The sequence below is a fragment of the Patiria miniata genome, unplaced genomic scaffold (genome assembly GCF_015706575.1).
Source record: "Patiria miniata isolate m_02_andy unplaced genomic scaffold, ASM1570657v1 HiC_scaffold_27, whole genome shotgun sequence".
Taxonomy (NCBI): Eukaryota; Metazoa; Echinodermata; class Asteroidea; order Valvatida; family Asterinidae; genus Patiria; species Patiria miniata.
This window is the reverse complement of record NW_024037066.1, coordinates 9,020,797-9,031,866: the sequence shown is the minus strand read 5'-3', so window position 1 is coordinate 9,031,866 and position 11,070 is coordinate 9,020,797. Positions and strand designations below refer to the sequence as shown.

Sequence of the window (11,070 nt, the reverse complement as noted above, 5' to 3'; positions counted from 1 at the left end):
CTCCTGAGCAAGTGATACAGCCAGTGCGATGCAGAAGAAACGCACACAGCGTGTGTAGCTGGCTTGTTTTCGATATATTAATTTGGGAAATCAATGTATCGAAACATGTACCCCAGCGTCCACACCTGATATTGCGTAAATGCAAGCTTGAAATAGTGTTCGGTACTATCCTTTCCATAGACACTTGTACCTTGCATAATTTGACATCACGTATCTCCAGTTCATTATATTAGAGAAAAGCTGTGAACAAATATAAACATTTTACACTGTGAAGTTTTAGCAGTGTCTCAAAATCTATGTCCAATATATATTAAAGGTGACTCAGACTCGGGCTCGACCTGCATGACTCGGGACTCAGACTCGGGAGAGGTGACTCAGACTCGGACTCGACATTTGGTGACTCGAATATAAGCAGGACTATATCTATTACATACAATTTCAAGCTCTTCTTAATTCCTGTTGTTTTACGAACAGTATATCAGTGCTATAAGTAAAGTGCTAACAATCCTGAGAATCATGATAATTCACATTGATTTTATACGAGACAATGACGCCTGGTGGTGATGTCTAGTCAACATTCTGAGATTCTGAGGTTCACACTGTTGCGCATACAGCAACATGCACGAGATTACAGAGGATAGCCAAATTCGTTCCCATGGTACCGAGCAGTACGCTCCCACCACTACCTACTCTCTCAACCGGGTGTTTTGGATCATTTGCTTGTTCAAAACGTTTGCACATGCATGCAAATAAGAAACAGTCTGGTGCCTGGCTGTGCTTTAAATGTTGTTCTTGTTTTTGTATGCGGTGTCTGGGGTAAAAACATAATCTATTCGTGGCGGCGTGAGATCCGAATACACGGTTTTCTTTACAAACTTAAAATGTCAGTACAAGCTTATCCCAGCCAATATACAGTGTCACATTTCACATTATTATAAAAAAAAAACTTGGAAAAGGTGGTTCTTTTGAGGTGGAGTGACGTAATAATTCACATTGAACGTTAAAATACGTAATGCACGTTGGAAATTACACCACCAAGAACACGACATATATCCATACTTACTTTTGCTGTATCGAATCAGGATACATAAAGCCAGTTTCCTACCCATGGGTTACTATTAGAAACGAGGCTCAAAGTACGTTAACCCCTGTCACGGAGGTTGAGATGAAAGCTGAATTTGTTTGGTGAGAGCGCCACCAATCGTCCATTAAGACGTTTTCCAATTGCGCCTATGTCAAGACAGGATATTGTCCCCGGCCTCGGGGACATGACTGTGTATAGGCCAGAAAGCCTTTACATTTCTTCGATATAATTTGAACTTTTTGAGACAGAGAGACTATGATATTAGTGCATGTAATTGCATTACGATTGACATAAGGCATGCACAAATGCTTTCCAAACATCCAACAGTTTTGTTGGGGAATCTCCTGGGAAAATATCGAACTAGCAATCGGAAGCATAACACATCCCTAAGTTGCACCAAATTATATAAAGGAATAAAACATTGCTAAATTACGTGCAATCAATGTGAGATATTGAAAATGATGAATAATTCAACAAGAAAGATCCGAAATGTTTCACCCATATCACGTGTTGATTGATTTGGCCAATGGGATTGCCTAAAACTGACTACTATTTGTTGTGAGTCTGCGCAGTAGTGGTCAGACGGTTTGTATCTCTCTTTAAAAGAACGGTCGATTGGCATCCTAAGCTCAAGAATTGGCGGGGTTGTCGGCCGAAAACACCGTGGGCAAAATCGACAGGGGGCGCCTATTCTACGGTGGTCATCAATCAATCTGTGCATTGACCGTGTAGAGATAGCTGTCAGTAATAAAGGTAGCGCAATTAGCCTGAACGGTTGATTTCATGGTTGATTTAACTTCACGACGGACTGCGCGCAATAGAAATGACCAAAATCAAATCATTATAAAACTGTGCATTGGCATTTGGTGGGATCCTTGTACTCAAAGTGTGTGTAAGGTCCGTCGCAAAAAAGAAGCTAATAATAACTAATAACAAAGAATAACGACTTAGCAACGTAATCTGTTTTGCCCGTGGACGACATTCAACTCGCGATCACCTATAGAAAGAATATTCAATTGATTTGGGGGAGGTAATACGGCAGTGGGCCGCTTTTACTCAAAGGGCACACAAATACTTAGCAAATCCGCCGCTACACGCTGTCTCATACTGGCTTTTTAATATCGACAGGGAGTTAGGAGTGCTTAATGAATGACTGTATTTAGGTCTGGATGGAACAACCTGACTATATACCAACAGCACTTCTGACGTGATCCCTTACCACAGACAGTGGGCTAGCTGTTATAACGAGAACAAACTGCGGCTATTGACATAACGTGTCACCGTTTTCGATCGCGGTGGTATATCACCTTAGTCATCTCGGCACTACAACATTGCCACTCGTGCGTCTCGATCGTGTGCCTCTTGACTTTAAACAACAGCTCTGCGTCAAAACAACCATTTTTTTTTTAACTCAGGCTATTCGTTAAAAATGGGGACTACTGCTGTCGACGCATTGCTCACAACTGGAACGGAGGTTAGTAGCGTACAAACTGGGTTCGTACCATCTGGATGGCGAAATGACAGTATCTCGTTATTGAATAGCACTGTGAGCTCCACCAATAGGTCTATGGACACTGGACATTACGAAGATGACAGTTACGACGACTATCATACCAATGCAAGTACGTGGACCAATTTCTCGACGGTGCACTCCACATTAATGCCGCCCAAACCACACCAACCCCCTCCGTATCTCGTTCTCAAGATCATCCTGTGCACCGTCTTTCTCCTGGCGACGTTCTTCGGCAACGCTTTGGTCATGTACGCCTACTTCACCACAAAGAAGCTTCGGACCTACACCAATCATTACATCGTGGGATTGGCCTTCGCTGACTTGGTCAGCGGCGGCATCATACCCGGTCTTGAAAACGTCATCTGGTTTTTGGACACTTGGCCGTTCAGTGAGGGTCTGTGCTCCGCCATGCAGTACTTAATCCATGTGTTCCTCCAGGCCACCTTCATGATGACCCTCGTCATCTGCTTCGACAGATTCCGTGCTTTGAACATGCCGCTCAAACACCTAAAAAAAAAGACGCTCAAGCACGCGTGTTTCATGATATCCCTGGCTTACATCATACCCCTCATTATATGGACACCTCTGATCCTCATCTTTCCGTATTCTGGACTCACCACGCGGATACAACCACCCTTGTGCCACGGATCCTACGGTCTGCATCCTCCCTTGCTCATCCTGGCCATGCTCTGCCTGTCCTGGGCCCCAATGGGAGCCACCATTATCCTCTATGTATTTGTCTACAGCGCCGTCATCCGCAAGGGTATCAACAAGAAGCGACACATCGGCGAGGAGGCCAGCTCCGACTTTAAATCCGAGCAGCAGGTTTCCCAGAGAGCTTGTAAGCCCGCAGATCGTGAACCTCGTGAGAGAAGCTATCGCCTAGCTGACGGCCCGGCTCCTAAAGCTGATTCAACAGACCCAACAGACGCAGAACTACCACCTAAGGACAAAGTCTACAGCATATCTGGGGGAGTCTCCATGGGTCTGACAAACCTTGCCTACGAGCAAAACGAGGATGAGGCTGATGATGACAACGGCAACACCAGAACCAACCTTGAAGCACCGAAGGAGAAAGTAACCACAGCCTCTGTCAATCCACACAAACGACCTGGCTTCTCTGCGCGATCAAGGCGCTCTAAACGCGAGAATCGCTTGGCTAGTCTTCGGGCCACTCGCACCCTTACGTACATCTTGGTGACTACCGTTGTCACGGCTGCACCCTGGTCAGTTTTTGCCTTCTGGGGAGCCGTCAGTCCCTACAACTTTCCTATTACGGATAATCAGTTCAAGGTAGGTGTACTTTTAGAAGTCCTGGGTCAAATTCGACCCGTAATACGGGTCAGATTATTTTGATTTGACACTTTTTCGTCTCAAAATGACACTTCTCTAAATAACTTTTCCAGACCGTTGTCCCGGAAAATTGTTATTTCGACCCAGAAAAGTTTTAGGTCAATTCTGACCCAGAAAACTGAGTCGAACCACTGTTTTCTGTCACATGCATTTTCGTAAGCTAAGATACGTTTCACAAAATTTCAAATGCGTTGTGCATGCCTCACAAATCCACGACATGTCCTTAATAACGTCTTTTTGTATTTCCTTCTTTAATTCAGTTCTTAGGGTGGCTGGCACACCTGAGTAGTACCGTGAATCCGTTCTGCTATGCCGTCTGCAACCCGCCCTTCAAGGAGGCTTTCTTGCGTATTCTTCGCTGCTGGAAGCGCTCTGTACCTCGGAGTTCAACCATGAAGTCTCAAGGCTCACAGAATGGTAGATAGGATGCAGCATTACTAATGTGTATCTTAATACATACTAATAATTGACCATTTTATATTACTTACTTGGTACTTGGTTGGTTTCCTCCTGAAACGCCCTCTAGGGATCTTGACTAGGAGGTCATATTGATGCATTCAGAACAGGAAAGAAGTAAGAAAGGGACATATTTTACATGGAAAGACACATCAGCATCAGTGAATCGCGCCTGATATGAAAGAATAGATGTGAAAGCTATGTAACTTAGTGATTTATTTCCTCCCCCCCCCCAATCGAACCCAAGGCCATGCATAAATTTCAACTTCTTTATGTTTTATGGCCCGGGGAGGAGGTTATTTCAAAAGAGTAAAATTGGAAAAACAAGGCACGTTTATATGAATAGAGACTACACAGGGTGCAGAAAATAAATGCTAGCTATCAGATCAGTCTTGTATATAAAACACGATGTCTTTTTCAATGCCGAAACTCATAGTCTTGTTTCTGATATATTTGAATAATTAACATACCTGTGGCATACCGACAGAAATGGCTACATGGCCTGATTAATTATTCTCGAAGCAAGTCTATGAGCAGTGGTGTTAAAATGCACGTCTATATAGCACGTCGTTATTGCCTTGTATACAACAGAAGTTCACTGAAATGTGTATTCATCTATTGGCACACCATAATTCTTCTAGTAAAGCACTCGCAATTACAAAATGACAGTTACCATGACAATATTCAATCAAACGGGTGAACGAGGTTCATTTTCACGTACTTATATTACATGTCCCACTTTTGGCGTGAAATTCAAGAATCGCAAACTGTTTGCATAATTCTTCGAGATAGCACATTGCGAATGCATGCTTATATACAAATGGAACGTACCGCAGACTTAGACTCACTAGCTATAATTGTAAACACCACTGTTATACCACCGATATATCGTTCAAGTATTGCGATTAAGTCTGTGAAAACCAGTTTTAAAAAGCATTAGGAGACCGATACAGAGTGCCCAAAAAGTGCAACATTCAGAAAACAAATAATTAAAACTGTTTATTGTGTTTTTCTTCAATAAAATGATTAATATTACATTAAAGCCTGGCTATTTCTCCATCCACCACTCTTTACCCAACTCCATTTGGGTCCCTAGATCCAGAAATACAATCAATTAAGTGAAAGGGTATAAATTTTACTTGGGCCACTCTCACCTGGACGTGCTGAATCTGGGTTAAGCATTGACTAGGCATTGAATAGATATTGAGGTTGGTGACATTACAGGTGAGAGTGGCCTTAGTAGAATTTACACCCAAGTAGAATTCACTTAATTGATTGTATTTCTGGATCTAGGGACCTAAATGGAATGGGGTAAAAAGGAGTGGATTGAGAAATAGTCAGGCTTTAATGCTTTCTGAATGTTGCGCTTTTCGTTTTTGCACACTCTGTACAATGAGAACGGAATCCCTGATCAACAGCAGTTTATCCCTGCTTTTTCAAATAGACTTGAGTTATTTTGAATTTTCTGGCTTCGAATCTGACTGTTTTTTCTAGCACTACTTAAAGAGGATTATGTTGGCGTCGTTATTTCCAAGCCAACAGAAAAATACGTATTTCTAAGAATAGCTCCACTGTGGATCACTCATGTCGTCTGTCAGTCACATTGCTGCACCTTTAATACTGCGACACGGTGGCTACACAATCTATTTTTAATAGCATATTTATATGACAAGTCACAAAAACCCAGATGTGCACGGGTGAGGCCATTTTATGTGTTGAACAATTCACCTGGTAGTGCCTTTAGAGGAAGAAAACATTGATGTAGTGATGTTAAATCGATCATAATATTATTGCTGGCATATCGTACTTTTTTTGGTCATGATTTACACAACAAAGACATCATTTGCATTCCATCCGTTTCCAATTATAACACCTCACGAAAGCCAAAGAAGAACGTTAAAAACTGCATCAGCCTCCGTGCTGATGACGTCACACTTTGTTTACGTGTGCGCCTTCCTATATATGGGGCTACGAAACCGTCGTCCCCACCAGGCTCCCATAAGAAAGCACACGTGTAAACAAAGTGTGACGTCATCAGTACAGAGGCGTATTGTTACGGTCTGATCTTGAACTCACAGGATAATACACTTTTCGAAAAAAAGAGTGAAAACCATGCACAACCTTTTGAGCATTATACGAAACACGATTTTGTCCATAGCACTCAGTCAATTGAATGATCGTTGGAAATCAACTACATTTCTTTATTTCTTCGAAATGACAGCACACCAGACGGAATAACTTCACGGGGTGTTTAGTACCAGTACCATGAGCGTCGCCTTGATTTTTTCCAGGGAGGGGGGGGGGGGGGGGGGGGGGGGGAAGCGAAGCACATTTTTTTGCCAAAATTTCTTAACTTTTTAAACATATTCTCAATTTATTATTTTCCGAGCGTGGGCAGGGGAACATTTGCCCTATAACCCCATCAAATCAACAACAATATGGCTTCGGACCTCTTTTTCCTCCTCCCCCCCTACTTCCCTCCTCTTATCCAGGGGAGGGGGGGGGGAAGTACCCCCTTACCCCCCCCCCCCCGCGACGCCCATGACCAGTACGATCTTTAATCAAAGCATTTCGGTAGTAGTTTGGTAGATAATCTCAGGATATTTTTAAATTATCTTATATGCCTTTTAAAAGAATTTGAAAAAAATCACCAAACCACTATTTTGGAGTCTTGTCATTTGCTGATCGTCTATTGGTCGATCAATCGGTTGAATCGGTCGAAATCGATCATTTTTGGGGGAGGGAGGGGTTCATTGCAGGGGGATTCAGAAATCCCATCTTATACATTTGTCTTCACAAAGTACTCGTTAATGTATAAATAAAAAATAATTGCCCACAACTGAATAAAATGTCAAAATTACTGTACGCAGTGGCGCAGCCAAAAAGGGGGGGGGGGGGGGACCTCGGGGGCTTCAGCCCCCAAATAGGTTGTCATTTTGATTTATTTTTTTGGGGGAATTTTTTTTAGTTCCACGATTTGATCTTGGTGATATGTATGGCCAATTTTCGAGTATATAATAGGGGTGTAAGTGGCGGCATCAACATTAAAATAGTTTGCCCCCTCGAAAAAAAACCCAATTTTTTTTTGCGGCCAAAATTTGAATTTTTTTTTAGCCCCCAAAACCAAATCCTGGGTGCGCCACTGACTGTACGTTACATGTTAATAAATGTATTTCAGTCACTTACGAACAGTAAGTGACAGATATGACCAACGATCATTAATTAAATCATCTCCGCATATGTTCTGTCTGCGATCCTATTTCAGAATGCACTATAAACGGAGTGGATTGCTCAATTGTGCCGGTAATGGCCGTCTTTTCATGGCGACCTTTTACGTGGTGATTCGCATATCGATCGAATCATTGTCCTCACTTTGTTGTTGAATAATTATCCTCATTGTCAAGGTCTCGGCAGACGAGAAAACTACATTCACTCGTGAATTTCCCAACCCTAGATTTTATGTAGGCCTATTCCATTGATTTGGGGCTCAATAATAGGACACTAAAATTGTGACACAGTTTTCTTGGCATTATGGTCCAATTAGCAGAATTTTTATCAAAATTCCTCCGGACTACGTTGCAGTAGCACTTTAAACGATTTGTTTGAATAGAATATTACCATTCAATCGGCTTTTAATGATAAAAAAGGAAGCAAAAGAGATTGTCCCCATCCAGTTTCCGAGTGTCCATTATTAGTACAACTCCCTTCGACCAAAGGAATGCAAAAATGGCTTCGCTGTGATAACTAAAAGAACGCGTAGTATAAAACGACGCACATTTTGTGCATCACTTGTATAGTCTATGCAGAGTGGATAAAAAATAACGAAACCGAGATATTATTGCTAATTGGAACAGAAGTAGGGCACACGTGAATCAAAGGGAGATATCCTCTGTTAGGGTTGAATCTCCTCTTTAAAATGACACCCTGGTCATGTCATTACATTCACGGTTGACTGAGCAGTGACCAAATATTCTATTTAGAGAATTGCGTCACTTTTCATGGTGAAATCTCTTTTTTCCCCACCTGCCTTGATAGGCATCCATAGCCTTTCACTCAGTGACAATTGACACCACAAAAAAACACAATTGAAAAGTGGCAAATTCTCTTAATAGACCCTTTCATAAAATAATTGGTCACTGCTCAGTCAACCGTGAATGTAATGACATGATCAGGGTGTCATTTTAAAGAGGAGATTCAACCCAACATAGAGGATATCTCCCTTTGATTCACATGTGCCCTACGTCTGTTCCCATTAGCAATAATATTTCGGTTTCGTTTATTTTTTATCCACCCTGTACAATAAACAGCCACTGGTTTCCCCATCTTCTCATCATCCATTCTTCTCTATTGTCCACGATGATAGGCAAATCCATCTGAAAAATGAGCCACAAAATACAATGAAATATTTATCAGTAATTCTGTCATAACGTAAACAAATGGATCAAATTAAGCGAGAAAGATAGCTTAACAATTCTGTCGTCATTTTATACAATTTTAGAGTGTATATTTTTCCTTCGGTTGACCTGTTGTGGAAGGTTTTTGTTTCAAAGTTTCCATAGTTGAATCAATTGGTTTCTGTGCGTGGGCGCCACGCATAATTGACACTTGCCTACAGATTTATGCCATTCTCATTGGACCATTTGTACCCACGTGGTGCAGTTTGTACCACGTGGTACATTTGGGACTGCGCAGGCGTGCCAGTTCCGATAAACTTGTGTTTTTATTTTGCAGTTGCTACAACACTTCGTAAAACTTGGGGATTTTAAGACGTGACTTTTTAAACACACGATGTCTCAAATTAAACTGTATAGATTTTTTTTAATAGAGTCTAAAATGTTTATTCATAACTTTGTACATAGTATTTTGTTCATTTGTTTTGCGTACCAAATAAAAATTCACAGTGCACAAAACGGTAAAACTTGTCGAATTGTATTGGTCTGATTTTTAATTGAACGGAATTAACACCTTAACATTAACTCTACTGTTATTCCGTTTTTAATCACTAAAAGGAGTTCATCACCTGACAACTTAGTTGTGGAGTTTCCCATGGAATTCGGACTACCTTGAAATCTGGTCTCTTTTATTTTATACTATTAGCCCCGCACTCGTCTATATAGTTCTGTGAACGGAGACATGAGCAAAACAATCAAAGATCCGCTTTCTATGAAAAGTCAAAATTTCATAAAACACCGGTATTTCACAATTAAACTGGCCCGCGTTCGGCCGTTAAAACCTCCTGGAGTATTACGCACGAAACTAGATGGACGCAATGTAAGCTCTGGGGCAAATCCGCGAGGTTCATTTGCCGATAATCTAATGTTGAGCGCTTGATTGCCTCTTGTATTACAGGCCCATCCGTCTCCATCAGACAGAAAGTGCCGTTTTTTACGCTCAATCACTGCACGGTTTTTCACCATCGAGAACAAACATGCAAGGCGATGTAAAACATCCATATCTGGCAAATATTGACTTATGAAAAGTGTAACGCAATCCACTTCTGAACTGAAGCACCTGAGACTGAAGGTATATTCTTTGTATAAAACAATGGTTGTAATGTTTGAATTGAAAGGATGCCCACCTCTTTATATAATGAAAACAACGGGTTTCTCAGTAATGGTTTATAAGCGTAACAAGTCTTGTTTGCGAAAATTTGCAAGAAGGGAGTCGTCTTTTCAGAAAAGTCTACACTCTGAAAAGTCCCGGGACAAATTTGACAGGGAGTCCGGGTCATATATACAAGGGCGGATCGTTAACACAATTTTTTTTTTTGGGGGGGGGGGAGGGCCAAAAAAAAAATACCGCGTGGGGTTTGGAGCCTCTTTGGTGTGATCTGAGGCAATTTCTGACCACTTTAACCAATCTTTTTGAGGAAAAGATGGTGGTGTATACGCACTGCCTGCTTTAATATTGCGACGTCAGTCTAAAAAACAACAGTTGGGTTCTTTTTTTTGGGGGGGGGGGCTGGATCCGCCCTTGCATATTATGTGACCTGAAAAATGACACCTTTCCGGGTCAATATGACACTTCTCTGGATACTTTTTTTTTTGAGGGGGGGGGGGGGGGGGTTCAGGCCTATAATTACCCGGAAACGTTTGCAAATACATGAATGTGTATTTTGAACCAGAAGAGTGTCATTCTGACCTTCAAAAGTATCGTGTCAAATAATATGACCCGCATTCCGAGTCAAATCCGAACAGGGACTTTTTAGAGTGTAACAAAAAATGCAAAACCAGTAGTCCATACTTTAAAAAAACAACACCCAAATATGGCGATGATGAGACTGTGAGAGCCCGTATCTGTTGGATTTCGTCACCCTGGGATCAAAATATACCAGGCTTTTGAAGTATGAAATAGCACCAGCGGGTTGCGAGCGTGTTCCTTCACGACCGCGCAAGGCACGGTGTCAAAGTAGCATGGCGCAGGAAGAGCGTATCCATGGGAACGAGGTTGGCTGTGTGTCAGTGCCCCTCGCCCATTGATACCTGCATGCAAATATCGCGAGAAACAGCAGTAAATACGCCTCTATGCCAAATCCCAACCATCTACTTATTTCGAGGTATGGCATTCTCACTGAGCCAATGTCCTATAGTATTAAGTCGCTTTGGGACACAGCACAGTGTATTTATTCCGGCCGTGTTTGTCTTCTTGAGTGGCTTCTAAAAGA

The 11,070-nt window shown here is 41.9% G+C and overlaps 1 protein-coding gene across 1 annotated transcript; it reads left to right on the top strand.

Annotated features, from left to right (window-relative positions):
* Positions 1 to 2,160: 2,160 nt before the first annotated feature.
* On the top strand, positions 2,161 to 5,417 carry LOC119734234 (muscarinic acetylcholine receptor M5-like). Its single transcript, XM_038207607.1, has 2 exons — positions 2,161 to 3,890; positions 4,211 to 5,417. Exons 1-2 carry the CDS (start codon positions 2,514 to 2,516, stop codon positions 4,373 to 4,375), a joined length of 1,542 nt encoding a protein of 513 aa, XP_038063535.1. The 5' UTR covers positions 2,161 to 2,513; the 3' UTR covers positions 4,376 to 5,417.
* The last annotated feature ends 5,653 nt before the right edge of the window (positions 5,418 to 11,070 follow it).

Bases quoted from the DNA above. Each gene is read 5' to 3' on its own strand.
- LOC119734234 (XM_038207607.1), top strand. From the start codon at position 2,514: ATGGGGACTACTGCTGTCGACGCATTGCTCACAACTGGAACGGAGGTT. The intron at 3,891-4,210 runs GTAGGTGTACTT...TCTTTAATTCAG, and splicing joins TTACGGATAATCAGTTCAAG to TTCTTAGGGTGGCTGGCACA.